This window comes from Mauremys mutica, chromosome 2 (genome assembly GCF_020497125.1).
Source record: "Mauremys mutica isolate MM-2020 ecotype Southern chromosome 2, ASM2049712v1, whole genome shotgun sequence".
Classification (NCBI taxonomy): domain Eukaryota; kingdom Metazoa; phylum Chordata; order Testudines; family Geoemydidae; genus Mauremys; species Mauremys mutica.
The window spans coordinates 14,503,492-14,526,378 of record NC_059073.1 but is presented as its reverse complement, the minus strand read 5'-3'; the positions used below and the strand labels follow the sequence as shown (position 1 = coordinate 14,526,378).

Sequence of the window (22,887 nt, the reverse complement as noted above, 5' to 3'; positions counted from 1 at the left end):
CCCCAGCACTCTTTATCCTCCACCTATTTTTGTACCATCTGCAAATTTTACCTGACAGTGCTATACTTCCTGTTGACTCTCCCAGGACAAAACCAGACACCGAAGGGTATATTTTCAAAGTGGTGCCCAGAGAAGGGAGAGAATCAGCAGTTTAATTCCCACTGATTTCCCCTGCAGAATACACCTTCATTTCTAATTCACTCATTGCAGTTAGTCAAAGTGATTGTAAAGGGGGATTCATCGCCCAGTGGTGTCTGGTTTTGTACTTAATGCTAGAATTCCTTGCAATTACACCTAACCTGAGTATATTTCTATCCTCTGGAATGTGTAGCTATGGGGCTCTCACTCCTCAGTTACCATGACTAGTTTATCTGTAGAGATGGCGGTGATGATGGTAGAGGCAGGTTTTAAGGTAACTTATTTAAGTAGTGCTACTGCTGATGCTGCTATTGACTAGCCTTGCTCTATGCTTTGTCGTGGTCTCTGCAACTGGTTCCTGTCTCTGGGAGAGCATCTGGGAGAGTCAACAGGAAGTGTGGCACTGCATAGTATTCTGCAGGATGTGTGGTAATTTTTCAACTTCCTGGTGATGCTTATAGAACAGTAATTTCCCAGTCACTACTCACCAGTCTTCCTCACCCCAGTATATTCAAAGCTTTGAGGCTAAAATCAACTTCCGCTCTTTGCTGATCCACCCACATCATTAACTTCCTCAGACCCCTCCACTGGCTTCCTCTCCTCCTTTCTGCATTAAATTCATTATCCCCATCACCACTGGTCTCACTGTGGAATGGATGATATTTTATTCTCGAGGTTTCTGCGAACCAATGGCTGCATGTCAGATCGGCTATACACTGTTTGCAAGGCACTTTGAAATTAGGGGATGACAAGCCTTATGCAAATACTAGGCTAACCAATTCATCCTTTTGCCAGGCGATCAGAAATGAACACGATGCAAAGAGGAGGTGGTTAGAAGTCAGGGGCAAACAGTTAATTGTAAGAGACATGAAGAATTCTGGATCTAGTCTGTCAGTGCCCTCTGTAGCACAATGAGGAAGAATCAGTGACCAATGAAACATTACTTTTATTTCCTATTGTTGCTTTATAAGATGGTAGCATTAGCAGCTTGGCAGGTGGACTATTGAAAGATCCAGCTCTAATGTCATTAATTGGGCAGGTGTGCCTGTGTCTAATGTTCTGGTGCTTTGCAGATTTGGACTTAATATGGAGCAGCATCAGGGAGGAAGTTGGGCAGCACGTTCAATCTTCTTCCACCTGAATGATGTCCCCTAATGCCATCCTTCGTGTAGACGGTCTCCTCACAATGAGGACTTCGTCTGCCTCGTCTTGGCCAGCGCCCCGCCCCCGGTGCTTTTTGGCCATGTTCTCGAGGAGCTTGCTTGCATCGCTGAGGGTTTTTTGCGTTCGTTGACATGCAGTTTGCTGCTTCACCTCCTCTGTGCTCAGTCTCGTGGCCTTTAAGGGCTTGGCTTTGCTGAGCTCTTCCTGTTGCTCTTTCATCTGCCTCAGTCTAAAGCGGCGCCGGGCAGTGTCGGGGTTAGGGCTGTGGCCATCAGGAACTTTTGTGTCCTCATGCAGTCCAGGTGCTTGGAGGCTGTTGCACTTGGCTTTGGGGATTAATGACGTACAGAATGTCACTGGGGCATCTTTGATGGCTGATTTTTTATCCAGCTGGGAGCTTGCCTCTGTGGACAAGATAATTTGGACTTCACACAAGGCCTTGGTGCCTTTAGATGAAAGGGGCTCATTCCTGTATTCTAGAGTTGCCTTCTCACTCAGCTTTATCTTATGCAGGTTCTCCAGTTCCATCTGGGCTAGATTTTTGACCCTTTTCACATGAGGCTCACTGTTGATGGAACCGACGCTGGCCAGCTTCTGAGCAGCCAGCTGAGCTTCTGCCTGGATGCTCATAATCTTCTGGAGCTGGGCTTCTTTAACTTCCAGGGGGATCTCCAGGGGAGCCAACTTCACCGGCCTTTTCAGGGGTAGGTTCTCCAGGCTGCTTGCATCACCTGCATGAAGTAGGCTTGGAGAAGTAGACCCCTCTTTTGTTAGCTTCTCAGCCCAGAGCTTTGTCTCCCCTTTGCTTGACTTAATTTCTACAGTGCTGGGAGGAGGAGGATGAAAACTAGGGGCTCTAGGCTCACTCCTCTTCTTTCCATCTGGCAAGATTAGGATAGGGTTTTTTTCAGGCTGCAGGTTCATGACAGTAACTTCACTAACTGTGCAGTTGAACTTGGACCTCAGCCGTTCCTGTGCCACTGGAGCAGCCTGCAAGAACAATAAATGTGCAAACAAGTCACGGTTGTGGATTCTATTAGTCATTACCTTTAGCGTTTCTAAATTAAAATTTGAGACCTTGTGGAAAGTGCTTGATAGATGTCCCTGAAGACTGAACCCCCTTAACCATACAACATCCAGCAGCAGTGCAAGCTTCCCTCACCCCTCAGTACCTAATGTTTTGTCAGCCTAGATGTAAGAAGGTATTTCAGTCTCCATACACCTTCAGTACTTGTACTGAGCCTAGCCACAAGCCTGCCAGTGCTGCCAGGCATGGCCACCCATCTCTCCGCTGCTCAATGAACTGTCTCTGTGCTTTCCTCCACCCTGCCCCTACTTGAAATGTCCATGCTGAGCACATGGGCAGTACCCCAGACAGCTCCACCCTTTGAACTTATTTCTGCTGTGCTGTCTGTGAGGAATGCATCTCAATAACACATGACAACCTCTCTCTCTATTTCTTCTCCCCCTCTCTGTGTTCTTCTGTCTCTGTGTTCAGTGCCAGCTTCTCAGGATAGGGACTATGCCTTCATATCTGTCTGGAGCGCACATAGCACATCCACTGATTGACAGTACATAGTCATTGTGATGGTGATCTTTGTGATGTAAGAAAGAGTTCCGCCAACTGGGCACTAGCAGGTATGCTCTATTGTCTACGGGTGCATCTACACTTCTGCTGGGGGAGGTGATTTGCAGCTTGAGCCACCGTACCCACGCTAGCTGTACCACAGCTAGATCACTAACAAGAGAAGTGAGGACGCAAAGGTGTGGACTTCATTGTGGGCTGCACAAGTGAGTATGTTTCCAGGGGGTGCAGGTGGGCTTGTGCAGCCTGTTCTGAAGCCTGTGCTGCTACAAGCCCATAAGAACATAAGAACGGCCATAATGGGTCAGACCAGAGGTCCATCTAGCCCAGCGTCCTGTCTTCTGACAGTGGCCGATGCCAGGTGCTTCAAAGGGAATGAACAGAACAGGGAATCATCAAGTGATCCATCCCCTGTTGTCCATTCCCAGCTTCTGGCAAACAGAGGCTAGGGACACCATCACTGTCCAGCCTGGCTAATAGCCATTGATGGACCTATGCTCTATGAATTTATATAATTCTTTTTTAAACCCTGTTATAGTCCTGGTCTTCACTACATCCTCTTGCAAAGAGTCCCACAGGTGGACTGTGCGTTGTGTGAAGAAATACTTACTTTTGTTTGTTTTAAATCTGCTGCCTATTCATTTCATTTGGTGAGCCCTAGTTCTTGTGTTATGAGAAGGAGTAAATGAAACTTCCCTATTTACTTTCTCCACACTAGTCATGATTTTGTAGACCTCTATCATATCCCCCTTTAGTCATCTCTTTTCCAAACTGAAAAGTCACATTCTTATTAATCTCTCTTCATATGGAAGCTGTCCCACACCCTAATCATTTTTGTTGCCCTTTTCTGAATTCCAATATATCTTTTTTGAGATGGGGCGACCACATCTGCACACAGTCCTCAAGGTGTGGGCGTACCATGGATTTATATAGAAGCAATATGATATTTTCTGTCTTATTATCTATCCCTTTCTTGATGATTCCCAACATTTTATTAGCTTTTTTGACTCCCGCTGCACATTGAGTTCAGAGAATTATCTACAATGACTCCAAGATCTCTTTCTTGAGTGGTAACCGCTCATTTAGACCCCATCATTGTATATGTACAGTTGGGATTATGTTTTCCAATGTGCATTACTTTGCATTTATCAACAATAAATTTCATCTGCCATTTTGTTGCTCACTCACCCTGTTTTGTGAGACCCCTCTGTAGCTCTTTGCCATCGGCTTTGGACTTAGCTTTCTTGAGTAGCTTTGTATCATCTGCAAATTTTGCCAACTCACTGTTTAGCCCATTTTCCAGATAATTTATGAATATGTTGAATAGGACTGGTCCCAGTACAGACACCAGACACCACTATTTACGTTTTTCCATTCTGAAAACTGACCAGTTATTCCTACCCTTTGTTTCCTAACTTTTGGATAGGAAACAAGGTCCTCACTGCTGTATTTAGTGAGCTCGCTATGGCATTGCTAATGTGGGTACATCTGCGCTAGCTGCAACTCACACCCCCAGGTGCCGCATACACATATCTTAGACTATAGAGTACCTGCTAGTGCCCAGTTTTTTAGCTAGATTAAAGCTAGCTCAGGTACCTCTGAAATTGCTGCGAATCACTCCAATGGCTACGGAGTAGACTTACCCCGGGTGTGTTTTTGTTTCCATTGTACTCAGCTCTGAGAAGGTGGGGAATAGCAGTTTGTTTGCTTATTCAATTTTGTCCTTTTACATTTTACAAATGTTGGGTTCCCTTCCCCCATCCGGGTGCAGTGGAGCTTCTAATTAATGCACCTGCAGTGTGACCTTGAGCAAGTCACTTTTCTGTGTGTCTCTTCCCCGCCTACCCTTTGTCCGTGTTCTCCATTGAGCTTGTAAGCTCCCTGGGGCAGGGATTCTCTTATGTGATTGTACAGCGACTAGTGCAATCCGGCCCTGACTTCAACTGGGGCCTCTAAGCCCTTCTGTAATATACATGATTTATAAAACACATTAATTTGTTCTCCCTCTGCTGGCTGGAAGGTAGTATTGCAGAAGAGCATGGGCTATTATACTCCACATCATGGGTAGGCAACCTATGGCAAGCTGATTTTCAGTGGCACTCATACGGCCCAGGTCCTGGCCACCGATCTGGGGGCGGGGGGGGGCTCTGCATTTTAATTTAATTTTAAATGAAATTTCTTAAACATTTTAAAAACCTTATTTACTTTACATACAGCAATAGTTTAGTTATATATTATAGACTTATAGAGATCTTCTAAAAACTTTAAAATATATTACCAGCATGCAAAACCTTAAATTAGAGTGAATAAATGAAGGTTCGGCACACCACTTCTGAAAGGTTGCTGACCCCTGCTCCACATTCTTTCTTAAGATCATCTCACCAAATCCGACTGTGCATATCTCATGCCTGTCCACCATCTATTTCTTGGTCACCAACAACTGTGGGAATTTACTTAGAGTATCTTGGCAACAGTGTGAATTAATTATGATAAATAAAAAGATCATTGTTTTATTAACTGACATCCTTTTACCTCTCACCCTCCTCCCACCGAGGCACCTGGGGTTGTGTACTTCTCCGTAAAAGCAGACAAATACAGTGAAAACATAATTGAAACTCCCATCTAAAATTCAAACACACAAAGCAGATGGGGGAGGAAGCGCTCAAATACAAATGAGCTGTGAGGAGGGAAGGTAATAAATATGGGGCCCAACAGTGATCATTCTAGAAAAACACCTTGGGTGAAAAGTGTTTGAGGTACCGTTAAAACCTGGGGATTGACGGGCTGAGCTGGATTTCCCAGCAGGGGGTGAATGCCGCGTATCAGCGCCCAACAACACGAAGGATCATTTGAAAGCTCATTTCTTTGCTGAGTTGCCACGTGCTGGCGGGATTATCATTAATAAATTGTGGCTCCACCTCAGTGCCTCCAGGGACCGAACACAGCACATGGCTTCAAAACCTTCCAGAACAATCAGCGGAACCAAACCCAACCTGAACCAAACTGTGATATAAGAGGCTATAAATTAGAATAGACCCCTCCCATTAGACAAATATAAAGTGCAGTCAATAAAAGTAGTGGCTACTAAACTGCATTCTGTATGGCACATAAAATGTCTGCTGAGCCTGTAAAGTTTTCCCCTTGCCTCTTTCCTGCCATGATTTCCTTTGCTTTTCTATTAGTTTGAGAGAAGTAGGTTTGAGTGGTTAGAGCAGCCCCTACCCTACTTGTGGGGTGGAGGGTGGGGGAAGAGGGGAAATTCTCCCTTGGGCAGGTTCTGTACACCACCTAAATCCCACTAAAGCCCTGCCTGAGCTCAGTGCTCAAGGATAAATTGCACCCTCAGTGACCCTTCACATGTTACTTAATAGCCTCTCAGAATGCCCATCTCTAATGTGTAGAATACAACTGGAGGCTTAATTAATTAACAGGCCCAATCTTGTACGGATAGTTGCTCCATACACAGACCTCCCCTGAGAGTCCCGTGTACAGAGCAATTATTCCCCGCTCCGAGGATCAAAGGTGCTATACAAGAATTGTGTTTTACCAAAGAGAACATATGTGTTTGTTTAGCAGCCTCAACCATCTCTGTAATATCACTATTTTCGTGGTTTCTGTAAAGATATGCACGGTAATGGCAGGGGAGCTATGCAAGACTGGCTTCTAAACAACAAATGCTTGATAATTAACCTCTATTTTATCTAGGCCCCATAGGATATCTCGTTACCCAGCGTAATTACCAGAGAGGTGTACGTCTGTGGTGGTCACTTTCCCTGCATTGCAAGGTTCTGCCTAAACAGCTAGTTCACATACAGAGGGTGGGATTTTCCAAAGGGCCTCCGGGAACTAGATGCTTTTTAGAATCCCACTCACAAGCTGTGGGGTTTGCCCCAGTAGGTTGGGAATTGATCCTCTTAGCTCTGTCTGTGTGTTTGTCTCCCCATCCCACTCAAAGGGATGGAATCAGACATCTTCAAAGCACTACCCCCTCCACCCCAGTTGCCTAGGACTGCGTGAGTGAAGGAGGGAGGCGGGAAAGATAGGTCAAATGCATTGCCAGTGGGATGTACGTTGGTCCCCCACAGCACCCAACAGGACCTTGGCCAGCGAGGTACTAAAAACAATCCACCCCCGTGAGTGACGTAGTTGTATTGAACTAACCCCCGGTGTAGACAGCACTTGAGCTTGTCCCATCACCATAGCTACCGCTTCTTGGGGAGGTGGAGTACCTACGCCAACAGGAGAAGTGCTCCTATCAATGTAGTAGCATCTGCATCACTGCCACATTTTAAATATAGACCTACCCTGGGTCTTGGGGTCACCTGCCCCTGCCAAAGGTTCTGCATTGCCAAGGAGCCAGGTGGGCAGTAGGGGGTCATGAAGCCATGCAAATCTCGGAAAATTTGGGTTTTGGGAGCCAGACCCCTGTTTCATGTGAGGGAGAAGGGCAGCCCACCCCCCTACATAACTCCATATGTGAATCCTCATGGACTTTTCCTCCCTTTCTTGGGTTTGACCTCAGGAAGGGCTAACTTGATCCTGGCGTTATAACGTACATAGGAACATTAGGTGCACCACATTTGAAGGGCCTCCTTTAAAAAGCACTGAATTATATTTGTCTTAGTTGCGCTCGTGAAGTTCACTCACTCTGCTGGCTAAGAGCAAATTTATAATCTATTGAAAAAAAAACCCCACAACCTCAGCAATCCTAAACCCTTCCTAAATAAAACATGTATTAAATCCCATTGCTGCGGGATAATCTGTGGCAATAAACAGTTGGCTGTTACACAACTCAGTCGCTATTCTTCCCGTCATTGCCTGGAACGGCTGAGCATTGTGGTTCAAAGAAGGTGACAGAGATACTGAAGCAAGCAAGTTCACAGATCAAATCCCTCATCTTATTTCGTTGAAAGCAGGGCCCAGAGACCAAAGAGTCCCAAGGTTAAGTCCCTAATTAACTCAGAGCCTTCTTCAAGATACCCTGATTCGCCATGTGATCTGTGAAATCCAGACGTGCTGGTCCCTAAGCCCCTGAGGCACATGGAGAGCCATTCAATGGGCTGTCATGCAAAAGGCTGTCACGTCAGACAGGAAAGAGCAATGATTTATTTTAAAGGTTAAAGCACAGATGCTTGAGCACACCGCACATTATGCAGGTACAGCGAGTGACTCTAATCACTCTGAATGAAGATAATGCAACATAAATATGGCCAGTGCTCCCAGATAACTCCCAGAACAGGAGCAAGCAACACCAAGCATCCCGCTACATTCACCGACCCTGCCAGGTATCCTAGGGGAAATATCAGCAAGAGCAGAAACTTGCATCAGGACATCAGCACTCGTCACCTCAAACCATTTTACATGATGATGTGTTGGGGGCCCAGTGGATGCTGGCTAAGCAGAGCTAGAAGGGCACTGAACAATCCTGTGCAGAACCAAGTGACCACAAAAGCACAGGGGTGGGGACAATACCAGGCCTACCCCAGGACATACATACACCTAAAGCAGCGGTTCTCAAACTGTGGGTCGGGACCCCAAAGTGGGTTGTGACCCCATTTTAATGGGGTCACCGGGAATGGCTTGGACTTGTTGGGGCCCGGGGCTGAAGCCTGAGCCCCATCACCTGGAGCTGAAGGCATCAACCCTGGGCAGCAGGCTCAGGTTACAGGCCCCCTGCCTGGGGCCGAAGCCCTTGGGTTTCAGCTTTGCCCCGCCCCAGAGCAGTGGGGTTTGGGCTTTGGCCACCCCACCCGGGGAAGTGGGGCTCAGGCAGGCTCAAGCTTTGGTCCCCCGCTTCTGGGGTCATGCAGTAATTTTTGTTGTCAGAAGGGGGTCGCGGTGCAATGAAGTTTGAGAACTCCCGACTTAAAGGAACACACTACACAACTCCTTCTACAGTGCAAAGGGAGCTAAGCTCTGATCTCACACCAGCATAAGTCAGAAGGAACTGTCGGCCTCAGTGGAGTTATCCAAGTGACACTGGTGTCCGCAGGTTCAGAACCAAGCCTGCGGAGTCTTTGACTTCAGAAAGATGCTACGAGTATATCCTGGCCAATGCTGAAAGAGAAGACCCCCCCGGTTGCTCTAGACAAGTATGAGAGGACGTTTCCTGGAATTATCTTGTGGGTCTGTTGAAACAGTTTCTAAATAATAATAACAGCAAGCAGGATTTTCAAAAGTGCCTAGACAGGATGGCCCAATGTATGTCTGTGAGTGTGTGGGGAGGTGTCACTAGCTATGACTTGCAGGACCTGAGTTCAGTGGCTCCTCCACCACAGATATCCCGTGTGACTGTGGCCAAGTCACTTAGTCTCACGGTGCCTCAGTCCCCCTTCTATAAAGTTGGGCTGAAAGCACTTCTCTCTTTCACAGGGGTGTTGGAAGGACAAATACAAAGATAGTGAGGTGCCCAGATAGCATGATGCTGGGGGACAGATTTTGGGTGTCCAACTTTAGACACGTTAATGAGGCCAGATTTTTCAGCATATGGATGTTCTGAAAATCAGGCCCTTTCAAAGTTTCCCAAGTTGGACATCAAAACATGGAGGTCCCCGTGATCCCTGGTTGCTTTTGAAAATCTTGGCCAATAATACTGAGTGTTTATGTGACACTTTACAAAGGTGGGTATCGTTATCCCCTTTTTATGTGGCTTCCTGTTTGGCTAGGGATCAGGCCATCCCAAATGTTATGATACATTTAGTATGCACTGCAATTGCATTCTAGAATCGATTTTTATACGTTATGAAATACATTTTACAGGTGATATTATAGGATCTGGATTTACAATAGTTAACCCAAAATGGTGTAGTGTGGGCTTAATTAATTCGTGTTTGTAAAACTTGTGAGGCCGTTGAACGAAAGGGGCAACGATATCGTTATCATGCCTCTCCTCCCTGTTGTTCTAATTGCTTTGCTAGGTCCCCATCACATGCCTCGGGACAGACACTGCCACTTCTCACTTGGTTTTCATTTATAAGAAACAGAGAGAATGTGCACCTTGCCCCACTCACACGCTTTGCGAGTCACTTGGCTGGCCAAGAATACCAAAATGGTGATTTTATCATCCAAAAGCTCCTGTACCGCTGCTTAGAGTTCCACAGCAAGGCAACTGTTCTGTTATTTAACTCTTGCTAGGCTTTTTCCAGTTACTTTACCCCTCCACGGTGTTGTCTAGTAGAGAGACCGTGAGTCTAAGTACCAGATATTCTCGTGTCCCAATCCTGTGCATTATATTGATCCCTGTATGACCTTGGGTAAGTCACTTAAGCTAACGTTTTCAAGCTTCAGCACCTAACCAGGGACCCAATTCCATATTTAGACCAAGGGTGCCTACATTTAGCCTCCTAAATCCAGACTTAAACATCTAAAATAGTGACATGATTTTCAATGAGAGCTGCTGGGTGCTCAGCGCTTTTGAAAACCAGCCCATGTATTTATATGCCCCAAATAAAGATTTAGGAGCCTAGTTTTAGGCACAAGGCTTTAGATACAAGCTTCTTGTTCAGAGGTGCTGAGCCCCTGCAGTTCCCTTTCACTTCAGCAGGACTCCATGCAGGAGTAAAGGTCTGCGCATGCAGAGAGGACCAAACTCCAAAGTTCAAACCCAACCCTAATGCTGGGGAGTATATCTTAATGCGGGAAAGAGTTTCCCACAGCTGCACGTAATCTGTGGCAGCAGAAGAATGAAATGCAGACTCACCTTCTAACTACCAGCTGCTTCGCCACCAAAAAAATGCATTCCCCAAACGATAGTGACACGAGCAGAACTTACAGAGACCAAGAAGATCAAGCTTCCTACTATAGAATTTCCAGTGTTTCTCAAGTTTAGGGCCTTGCACTATAAAGCCAGACAGACATGGTTGCTTGCTACAGTGGAAGTTCCTGTCTAGAAATTAATTTGTTCTGCACCCTCACAAAGATCAGAGAACCCAGTGCTCTCCGATCAGCCGCCAAGTCTACAGTACTCCTTCCGTCTGCCTGCTCTGAACTTGCTCCGTAGGCTCAAACAGATTCAGGCAAGCAGGCCCATGTCATCTCATACCCTGTCTGCAAAGAGAGGGCTGAATTTGACGAGAGATTGAAGATTTGCAGGTACTGGAACAAAAGGTTGCTGCTCCCAAGCAGATAGCTCAATAGAGGCAGAAGAAGTAATCTCTGGGGCCGGACTCTCTGGTTAGCTGAGCTATGATCAGCACAGGGATGTAGTGGAGGTGGCAATATGTTCTCTGGGGCCTCTGAGAAGTGGTGTGGTCACTGGCATAACATACCCTTCACATTAGCCTTCACTAGATTGGACACAGCCCTAGGAACACTTCTGGCAACCAGGGGATCTACTGAATATAGCAGCATCCTGGCCGGCTTCCTTTCTCCCAGAAATGCTCCCTGCAGCAGGGTTGGCCGTGGTTGCCATAGGAGCCTTGAAGGGGGAACTGGAGAAACCCCCAGGAAGCCAACTTCCCCCATTTCCATCTGCTTTATACCAGGTGACCAGCCAAAGTCGACCCTGCAACTCAGACTCAGTTCCTTTAAAGGGTGGTGTTGAGCCTTGAGCATTCACTTAGCTCCAATCATTTTCCATCCCTCCGGCCGTGTACTGCAGCTATTGCTCACTGAAAACTGTCACTCTGTTAATATGTTTTTCACGTGTTCCTGTTCGGCTGCCGGCAAGAGACAATATTATTGTAGTGTTCATGTTAAAGCAGAAGTAACTCTTAGCACAGGTAATCTGCTGACACTTTGAGAGCAGTGAGAGAATCAATACAGCTTCTTTACCAGAAGTTATTCAAACACACCTAGGAGTCTGTAGCTTTCTGACTTCTCCCTTAAAACATACCACTTTCTTGTTGAATTCTTAAGGGTTTAAGACCCAAGGAGGCAGGAAAAAATCCATCCATTGATCCACGAATACCCTGGATGATGACAGAGTTTGATGTCTCTCCCTCTTTCCCAAGCTTACCATCTCTCCCACCCTGTCCTCTTCCCGCTTTGTTTGGAGGGAGCTTGATGTAGCAGATAGAACATGTGTCTGGTAGTTAGGAAATTCAGTTCACCTGCCACTGACTTGCAGCATGGCCTGGGGAAGTCACTGAACATCAATATGCTTTACAGTTACTGAAGATACTACAGCGTGTTTTTGCAAGGATAAGGATGTCTGTTAAACCTGAAGTCCTGGCCCTATTCCGATCAAGGGAACAATCCATTCTCTTCCTACCTAAATTCCTACTTGTAGTTTCAATTCAAAGCAGTATTTTCTTCACATCCTCTCCTAAGCCATTTAGAATTGTTGTGCACTGTTATGCCGCCGTTGTGTTCCACTCAAGAAGTGGCTGCATTTCAGTGATAGCTGGATTCCTGTGCGTGCAGTTTGGAAAATGACATAAGATCTTCCAAATGGAAGGCAGAATACATTAATCTATGACATGAAAATATAATACATGTGAAAGTAAGAACTGTTTATGTATGAAACAGATGTAATACATAAACAAGGCCAAATGACACTGTGAGATAGTTACTCATACAGCACCTACTGAATTCAGCTTTTTGGCAGTTACATCAAGTAGCGATTGAATAGAGTGATTAAGTGGAAACACGCTGGATTTGAATAGAATAAGCCTCTGACAATAGCTACTGTACTGTTAAAACAACCAGACTCTCTCAATAGTAAATCTAACCCAAAGAGAAGAAACCACCAATGATTAAAAAGACCAGTGACAGCGTAGAACAGCATCGCCCTGCTGCTCCGTTCGCATTGACGTCAGACAAATAAGATTAAGTAAAGACACGCTCAGCTACAGTAAACCCTTAAACATAGCCCCATATTGCAGATAATGCCAAAATCTCAGCCCCTCCCCCCACTCAGCCTGCTTTGCTGAGGCAGCGCATAGCCGCAAGTCACCTCCCCTAGGCAGGCAGCTGAGAATTCCACATGGCACAGAGGGCCCTTCTCCCCCCCACCCTGCACAAAAGGGGCATGCTGGGGTGGGCAAACTAGGGATGGAAAGGTGTGGGGTGTCCCATCTGCTCCCAGGTGGCACACTGATCCCTAAGTCACCACTGCATGTGGCATAATTTAAAGCATCCTCGAGGCTGCTTTAAGTTGTACTGAGTGTTGTTTTGGTCCCTGGATGGTCCAGGATCGGGGGACAGAAAGATGGTTTAGTGTCACCTTCCCTCAGCTTTGGCAAGTGTAATGTGGACTCTGCTGAGAGCTTCAGAGGGCTCTTAGAGATGGTGCCCTGGTCTGATAACCCCAAGGGCTCACCAACTGCTCGGTGAGACATGCAGCTAAAAACCGGTGACCGCAGGCGCAAAGCCTGCTGCCTGACCAATCAAATGAGCGTCTGTTGGAAAGGTGACATCACCAATATCTGTACTTCTGTTAAACTGCACAAACATCCAAGAGAAAACACAGCTGGGAAGAAACAACCTTAACCAAGCAGAATTCCTAAGCAATCCAGGTAGGACGCCAATCAGCAAATGAAAACACCCACCCACAATAAACGTCTAACCCCCAACCACATGCGGTACAGAGTCTGAGCCAGACCCACTGCCCCTGTAGCTAGTGAGCATCAGTGACTGTGGTCAGGCCCTTTGGGTGAAATCCATGACTATGCAGGTGCCATCAAAACCTTATGCCCCCCTTAACCCTATCTAAATAGGGCTGAAGTGGGACTCAAAGGGTGGATCAGCTTCTGTGAGGCCTCAGCACAAGGCACAATTTCACCCTGCATATAACCCATAGGTTTTTCCCTGTGGATTTAGTTAGTAAAGTATGTTTCTAAGGGTTTTTCCCACACAGATAAAGGGACCAACATAGCTAACCTGGAATAGCTCCTTATGTAAACACTCTATTCCAGAATAAAAATCACTTTCTGTGCAGGATTAGCTAAATTATACCAGACTAGCTCTTACCGAAGAGTTATTCCAGAACAGAGATGCTAGTCAATGTCCTATAGGTACACAAGGATTAAGACATTTTTACTGTGAAACAATTGGGGCCAAATTCTGCTCCTGCTTTTGTTCCTCCTCCTCCTAGCAGATACAGCCAGGCTGGGTCCTGCTCATTTCCAGCTGCTTAGCATCTGGAGCACACCTCTGTGGTGCCTTAAAGGAGAAGGCCGGTGCTGAAGCCCAGCCTAATCATATTATACACAGGGCCTTGACCCTACACTCTTCTGATGCTTGTAGCCTCATTCAGAGCCATGTGCTTCAAGGTGCCAGAATCCCTTTCAGAGCTTTGCCCATGTGGCAGACTCTTCTCTGTGAGGTTCCTCTGGGCACTGCCCATCTCCCTCCGGGAATCACAGTCAAGCTTTTCAAAATCCACTAGTGATTTTGGGTGCTTCAATATTTCGGTACCCAATTGAGGACAACTTAAAGTGGACTGGTTTTCAGAGGATGGGTGCTCAGCACTCCCTGAAAACCAGGGCCCTTTCAGGTGTCTCAAGCTCAGAACTCCCCCGCAAAAAAGAAACCCCAAATTGTTAGGCACCTGTGAAAATCTTGGATGCTATCTTCAAATAATTTCAAGAGAGTTCTCCTCTGTCCCCAAGCTTTTGGGGAGAAGAGAGGACCTCAGGGTTTTGCCCACTGTGAGCCTCCATCTGTGGCCAATATAATGTTTTGCTTAGACTTTATGGGAGGTCTGTCTTCATCCTGCATTCACTTACAACCCCCATTTACTGGGTGTGCCGTGTGCCTTCCTGGAGAAAGAAGTCTTTGAACTAAGGTCCCAGTCTGGCAAACACTTACACATGTGAGTAACTCCATGTGTGTGATGATGTGAATAGTCCTGTTGGCTTGAGACAGCCTACTCATGAGTGGCAGAGGGCAAACACAAGGGCCTTGTTCTGATCCTCTGGCACAGGAGTGAATTTCACCCCATGTGAGTCAAGTACTCACGTGTGCACTTCCAGGGTTGGCTCTCGGGTCTATGCAAGGCTATTCCTCTCATTCCAGTCAAACAATATGATATTCAGTGTCAGTGACTTACCAGAAATCTGCTCCCTCTCAGAAAGATCACACATAGACCTATCTGGCTCTCAGCATACAATGACCTTACTTCCTAGCACCCGAAAATTGCTGCTCCTCCCACTCTGTTTCCAGACAGATTTTCCTCCGAGCTTCCACACTCCACCAGTGATGGAGGCAATTTCTTCCCCTCCCAGCTGACCTGGACAGACTTTTGGTTTCTCAGTGACTGAAAGGTGCATCAGGTCATCTCCATCTGATAAACCCAGGCCCCAAGAAACCTGCATTAATTCTCCCCTGACAATGTTACACATTCCAGTGTCCTGTGCTGCTGTTTCATGCCGTCACAGTATACACTGCATGGCAAAGTCTATCAGAACATAATATGCTTATGTAAAGGAAGTTAAAGCTATTGCATGGGACTTGTCTTAGCTGGTGGTTAGAGGGCAAAGGGAGGCTTCTGATTTGCTTCTGTCTCATATTCTTGAATCATCACTTGAAAATGGGGAGGAGGTGAAATATTAGATCCTCTCTGGCTGCTGTAGGTACCATCAACATATATATCATGAGCAACCCAATTGGTTCGGTAGCCAAAATGGTGTAGGTCCATGCGAATAAGTGCCATATAGGTTTGACTGTGATAGGGGGAGGATAATGTGGCTGCCAGCTCTCTGGTTTTGAGACCATCTCCTCGGCGGCAGATGTCTACACCAAGTGGAAGTACAGTACTGCCCACCATTCGTGTTGGGTTTGTTGCAGATGGGGAAACAGAGGCACAGAGTGACCGTGGCTCTGATCCAGCAAGGGACTGAAACAGGTGAGAGTTCCACTGACCTTGCTGCATCAGAGCCTAAGTGACTCTTCCAACATCACACTCTGAGTTAGTGGCAGAATTGGGTCCTAGCTCCATACCCCATCTTCTTCTCCATTGCCCTACTTCATCTCCCCAGTTGCACCCTCTGTCCCAAGAAGCCACAAGAAGCAAGCGAGTTTTATCCATTTTGATGCTTTTGATAATCCAACCTCCCTAATGGGCTTAATTCACGAATCCCAAACTATTACTCATTTTCCTACCCTATCTGACAGATCAGATTTGGTTCCTGCACCTCTCTCTGCAGCTCGCAGGCAAATGAGGCAGTGATTAGATGGGCACAGTTGATGCCACCTGCTGCTTCTTGCGGCCTTCACTAAAGATCATGCTCCACTTCACTAAAGATCACTTTGAACAGCTCCTTCACTGGAGAAGGAGGAACGGCAAAGGGGTCAGGTGAGGTTGTTAGCATCATTCAAGAGGATCTATGGTCACTTTGATGTGACAAGCAGCACCTTGAGTAGCAGGGATGAAGATATTGTATCTGGATATTTATGATGTTATTTTAGGCCACTAGACTCTGCTTCTGATGGCTGGTCAAGAAGACCAGCTGAGCTGCAGTGTTCAAATCTAGATAGGGTGACCAGACAGCAAGTTTGAAAAATCGGGATGGGTTTGGGGGGTAATAGAAGCCTATATAAGACAAAGCCCCAAATATTGGAACTGTCCCTATAAAATTGGGACATCTGGTCACCCTAAATCTAGATGGCAACAAACAAAGCCTCCAATCATGGTACAGATCCTTCTGGTATTGAAATGAGAATGAATAGACATAGATATAATTGCCATCTGAAGGCTAAAATCAACGCTCCACCTCTTCAGACTGTAATACTGATGTGGAGGGTCTTTTGCCACACCCAGAAACTTGTGAGAAACCAGCAGCATGTTTCCAAAGCTACAATGATTCATGCAGTCACTGCTGTGCCATGGGATGCACGTACAGTGTGTATGTGCCGCTGTGTCGCCGCTGAGGTACAACATGTGTCCTGGGCTCTCACAGCACCCTGTAAGGGTATATTGTGTAGAACAGTGCACACTCTGCACTCACCAGTCTGCCATGCAACCATGCAACCACTGCTGCCCTTTGCTGCAGGACAGAGAGCTGTACAGTCACCACTACCCCATGCCACACTTCACCCGCTATCGCTCCACACTGTACAGAATCAGGCGTTGCTTTGCCAGGCTGCAATTGTCTGTGCTGCACAGCAGGGTACAGAGCACGCTGGCTGCTCTGCCACACCATGAGAAACCCGCGCTGCTCTGTTATCGTTTCTGGGGCAGAGCGTGGCATGTGCGATTCACAGCATACAGAGGCACCGTATTTGGCTGTCTGGCTAATAAAGGAAAAGTGCCAGCTTGGGAATCCATGCACTTACCCAAGTCGCTGCACTTTCAAGGTGTTATTCTAATCTTATTCTATGAATATAGTGGAAAAGGAATGTGACTAGACATGGGGCCACATCGGGATTCTGAAGCTGTATGGCGGGCCGGGCAGGGAAGGCTGGGCCTCTCCAAACAGCCTGGCCCCCGCCCCCATCTGCCCCTCCCATTTCCCACCCCGACTGCCCTCCTCAGATCCCCCAACCCATCCAACCTCCTCTGCTCCTTGTCCCCTGACCACTCCCCTGGGACTCCCTGTCCCTAACTGCCCCCCCAGAACCCCACCCCCTATCCAAACCCCCCTGCTCCCTGTCCCCTGACTGCCCTGACCCCTATCCACACCCCCACCCCCTGACAGGCCCCCTGGGACTCCCACGCCTATCCAACCACCCTCTCCTCCCTGTCCCTTGACTGCCCCCTGGGACCTCCTGCCCCTTATCCAACCCCCCTGCTCCCCACCCCCTTACCATGCCGCTCAGAGCACCAGGACTGGCAGCCGTGCTGCCCGGCTGGAGCCAGCCACACCGCCATGCAGTCTAGATCACTGGGGCAAGCCAGCGGGTGGACAGCAGGGGAGGGGTGGAGGGCTAGCCTCCCCTGCCAGGAGCTCAAGGGTCAGGCAGGACCGTCCTGCGGGACGTAGTTTGCCCACCTCGGGACTAGACTTATCAAAACCTAAACAGTAAACACTGGTTTTCCCAAAGTGGCATAACTGGTCTCTGAAGAGCCAAGCTGATACCCAGAGGAACTGCAGCTCGGAAACTCCAGATTCCATTGGGATACTTGGCTTCTACTGCCCTCTCTGCGCCCTTTTCTTCTGGCTTTTTTCTTCCTTAGTTCTCTTTCAAATGCTGAAAAATGATGCAATCGTTCTCCAGCTGCCCCACCATTAAACCATCCAGTGTGGTCCTCTTAGCCCTGAGGTCTCCTAAAGTACAGTAGGAAGAATCAGGCTGAAAGTCCCCATTAAGCCTTTTCTCAGTAATCAAAATCTGGGGGATAGGATAGCAGCAGAGCTATTCTCCTCTAAGTCACTGATTTTAACCTGGCCCATTTTGGTAGCAATGGTCATTTTCTTCTCTGGGAGTTTGAGGACAGATATCCACATCAAGAAAAGTTACTAGCATGTTTCTGTTATGGAGAAGTCCTACAGAACTGAATAGGAATGAAACTAGTTGGGTTCTATAGAAATGATGCTAAAAACGTACAATGAGTTTATTAGAGACTCATTACATTGTACTGGATGGTTCACAAATTCATGATCATGTCCTGTTAAATTCTGTAGACCTTTTCCATAAGGACTGGCACTAACTGGTACCCTTCCTGGCGGATGCCAAAGGCTGAATGCTCATGGAGACCGATTTACTTTCGTACCCTGAGAGATGGTCCCGCTAAGTGAGGACATTGGTGGAGGAATGCCCAGGCAAATCCTACACTTGCTGCTATAGCATCACCCTTTTCAGGATAGCTAGTGGACTTCAGGCCTGTCAAGCCAGCATCTTTTGCCAGCACTCAAGCACTCTGCCACATCCCGGATTCCACCTGAGCCCAACCCGAACCTCTTTTAAGCCACTGGAGACACTTCTCCCCAGAGGTTCTTCCTGCTCCAGCCACCGTGGTAAGCTCCCTTTTAAACTGATGCTTTTTTGGGAAGGGTTTAGTCTGTTTTTACTGCATATGCTGCACTTTCAAATCTTTACCTCATCCTTCCGATGGTATTGCAAGTGCTGGTTCAGTGCCCCATTACGGTATGATTCATTTTTAAGGCCCTTCTGCACTGATCACTCTTATCAGCCAGTGGCTCCTGTCTTGCTCTCAGCTTTTTTCAAGGCAACATTTTTAAAGGTGAAATTTCGTCATCTCTCTAAGGCAAGAAGCCCAGCTCATCAGCAAGACCCCCGCCGCTCCGATACTCACCAGCCGGCCTGGCAGTTCCTGTTTTGCTCTTTGTTTGATCATTCCCAGCTGCGTCTCCGGCTGCCGGCGAGATTTATGGACTTTGCTGTGTTGGAGCTGCCGTTGCAGTGTGTGCCGCGACAGAGTGCCTCTGTTCACTGGGGATCAAGGAGAGCTTTCAGGGATAAGTAATGGGAGGATTAGGGTCAGTGTTTATACAGGCACTTAGGAAAATTGGTCCAGGGTGGATTCTGAATGTCAAAAAGACAAGTGTGAAAATGGTGTATTCCTCTGATTTCCCTAAATACTCCCTCTGCTCCCATGCTGTCTTTCTCCCCAGGCCCTTTATCTTTTTCTTCCTTTTATTCTCTCCTGGTTTCTTTTCTGTCCTCTCATTCTCTATCTCCCTTCCCTTCTTGGTTCTCTCTCTTTTCTCCCTCTATTGCTTTCCCTCTATCTTGTCTCTCTTTCCATTTGCTACTGGAACAACCTCTAGTCACACAGGTCACAATTTTTAAAATTAGTCTTCTACACTGGAATGGCTTACCTAGGGGGTAGGTGATGGAATCTCCTTCCTTAGAGGGTTTTAAGGTCAGGCTTGACAAAGCCCTGGCTGGGATGATTTATTTGGGGATTTGATCCTGCTTTGAGCAGGGGGTTGGACTAGATGACCTCCTGAGGTCCCTCCCAACCCTGATATTCTATGATTCTATGATTCTACACCTCTGTTTCAGCACCTACATATAAGTGGTCTGATTCTCATAGGTGCTCAGCTCCCAGCAGTTCTCAGTGGGGTTGTGAGTCCTCAGCACTTCTGAAAATCAGGCCATTTATACTGTAACCCACCCCACAGCCAGGTGTCACAGAGCTCCAGATATGAAGTAGCACAATGCTATAGGCACCATCGGGGGTTCCCAGGAACACTTGTAGGTGACAAGTAACAGAGAGGACGCCTTCACTAGGGCCACCAGAGAGAAGAGGTGCAGATACCCACAGCACCATTGCTTCAAATTACAACATAAAGAGCAAACAACAGTCCCCAGCCCAGCCCCTAGGAGCCATCCAATCCAGCCATGCAAAAGGAAACAAGGTCCCAGTCCCTAAGCTCTAAATCTTGGGCCATGCAGCCCTAGCTCCCAGGATGCTGCTTCCAACCTGCTACTCCTTTTCACCTATAGCTGCTAGCGCCCTGCCGCACCTGGTTGCCCTTAGACTGTGCCTCCTTATGGTGTTCTCTGCTGGCTGAATGTTGCATTGCGGGTTAACAGGTGCCCAGTAATGAGCCAGCAGGTAGGGTACTGTATGATATTGTGGGTGGAATGTGCCCTGCAGAAGGGGACCACAGATTTGGCTTATCAGAGCCATATCAGTAATAACCATAGGAGCACGGAGCAGCTAATGACCAATGGCAGCTCTCCTTGCTCACAGACGGCCAAATCCCAGCCAGCACTTGGTGCCCAGAACTCCCAGAGAAATCAGTCCCCTCACAGGCTTTGGCCCTAAGTGGGGACCCTAACAGTTACTGCTTTGACAGTAATCCCCATTACAGCTCCAGAGACAGCAAAGGCAGGTGTCTCCTTGTCACTGTTACTTTAAGGCTGGGTCCTGGAACCAGGGCACATTCTACAGGAAGGATTTGACATCAGCCTAGTTAGAAAGCAACACACCATTGGTGGGAACAGGGGGGCACCCATCCTGCTTCAACTCATTCCCCCATCGCAGGTATTGAAACCAGCAACAGCATTTGCACTGGTAGCTGTGTTCACTCCCTGCTGCCTGCCAGCCCTGCAGTGCCTCTGATGCCCCCAGAGCGTCCGAGTCTGCTTATTTTCCACCCGCTGCCTGAGCTGGCACTAATGCACTAAAGCTTTTGTCAATCACAGCAGGAATGGCACAGATAATCCTCCTGGGATCAGGGGCGGCTCTAGGCATTTTGCCACCCCAAGCACAGCAGGCAGGCTGCCTTTGGCGGCCTGCCTGCGGAGGGTCCGCCACGGGACCACAGAACCAGCGGATGCTCCGCAGGCAAGCCACCGAAGATAGCCTGCCAGCCGCCTTCGCAGTGACCGGCAGAGCGCCCCCAGTGGCTTGCCGCCCCAAGCACGTGCTTGGCGTGCTGGTGCCTGGAGCCGCCCCTGCCTGGGATGGCTCAGCTCTGCTCCGGGCAGAGGGCAAACATGGGCTCAGGAGTGATGGGAAATGCTCCAAATGAGTTAATTCCATTTGGAGGGAGGAGGGCCGGGGTGATGCTAAACAGGGAAAGATGGGCATCAGCCTCCTAATTACTCCAGGTGCTGGCTCCTCTTCTCAGGCTTTTTATCATTATGTAAATATGAGACAAGTGGATGATTGTGGGGATTTCTGGGGGCAGGTTCTGGGCCTGCGTTTACCCGTCTCTCTGCTCTTGTAAAGCTTACTCTGAGAACCCTCCATCTTGTAACTTTCTTAGACCCATGGAGGGCTTTTTGTTTGGTTGATTTTGGAAGTCGGGGAGGAGATCTTGAGCTTCCCTTGTATAGCCTGGAGCCTGGGCTCAGCCTTGTGAATGAATAGAGAGCTCTCACCGGTCACCGTTAAAGCATCAGCATTTCTCATCGGTTACCATACAAAGCCCTGCATGAGACAGTCTTGAGGCTGAGCATACAGGGGAACTGTGAAATCTCACTTAGCTCTGAGTGGTAACTGAAGGTAAAAGCTGCCTTTTCAATGAGAAGCATGCCAGATCCGATCTGTTTACAATGCAAGTGATGACAGGACTCAGAGCCTCAATGCTTTTGAAATTAGGCCTCTGAATACAGATTTCAGAGAGTTGCATATAATCGTTGCCCAGGTGCTAATATGGGACAATTATGGGTCCACATTTCAACTGGCCTATAAAAGGGCTCCTGCAAAGCTCACATTTGGTTTGCGACTAGGTTAGTGTGCTTGCAAACTGAGTCAGATAAAATGGGGAGTAGGATTACCCAGAACCTATGGTCAGGTCCACAGTTACTCAGTTTGCACCCACCAGTGTCTGTTGTACGGATAAACCCAGCATTTGCACATGCATATGTTAGCTCATGCAAGATCACTACATTTGCTTCCAGCATTTCTTTCTGATTCTTTGTATCAGAGTAGCACCTACAGGCCCCCGTGAAACTGGCCCCATTGTGTTACCATGTACATGCAGAGCACCTAAGGGACAATCCCTGCCTAAAGAGTTTACAATTGAAATAGATAAGACATAGGGTGGAAGGGGAAACTGAGGCACAGAGCGAGGCAGTGACTTGCCCAAGGACACAACAGGAAGGTAATGGCATCGCCCAGGTCTCTTGGCTCATAGTCCAGTGCCCAATCCACAGACCACACTAACTCCCAGTTCTGAGGCCAACTCCTAAATAATTGTTGTTTCTAACATTCTCGGTTCTCCTTTTCCTTCCCTATCCTGTGGATGGTGATTGTATAGCTGATCAACCCAGCTGACTCTGGTTAGTCTCCATGAAAGACTGAACACATAGGATAGAATTGCCAGAATAAGCAAGTCCATACTCACACTTTTATAATGTTACCGCAGACCACGTTAATGATCTCAGGGTGCTGAGTACCTTCAACTCCCCTCGAATGAGGATCAGAACCAGACTTGGAATAGTCTGCTGGTGAGTTTACTTTACATACTAGTTAAAAACCTCTTGGGAGGGATCTTGGTGCACTGATGGTGACTTAGGAGCATATGTCCCAGTAAGTCTCCTTTGATTCCTAAATCCCACCCTAGATGTCTGGAATATGCATATCTTGTTTTAAAAGGTTCATTGCAGTAGAGGTAAAAGGTGCCCCAGAGACTGGCAGGTGAGATTTTCAAAGCAGTCTAGAGGGTTGATGGAAGATGTGTCTAATTCTCTTGGAC

At 47.5% G+C, this 22,887-nt stretch overlaps 1 protein-coding gene across 1 annotated transcript; it reads right to left on the bottom strand.

The window, feature by feature from the left end:
* Nucleotides 1-1,094: 1,094 nt before the first annotated feature.
* On the bottom strand, nt 1,095-2,877 carry LOC123364839. Its single transcript, XM_045007297.1, has 2 exons — nt 2,748-2,877; nt 1,095-2,292 (listed from the first exon to the last, which is right to left on the bottom strand). Exon 2 carries the CDS (start codon nt 2,224-2,226, stop codon nt 1,261-1,263), a length of 966 nt encoding a protein of 321 aa, XP_044863232.1. The 5' UTR covers nt 2,227-2,292; nt 2,748-2,877; the 3' UTR covers nt 1,095-1,260.
* Between the last annotated feature and the right edge of the window lie 20,010 nt (nt 2,878-22,887).

What these genes read in the sequence shown, in the direction of transcription:
- LOC123364839 (XM_045007297.1), bottom strand. Translation starts at nt 2,226, where the DNA reads ATGAACCTGCAGCCTGAAAAAAACCCTATCCTAATCTTGCCAGATGGA.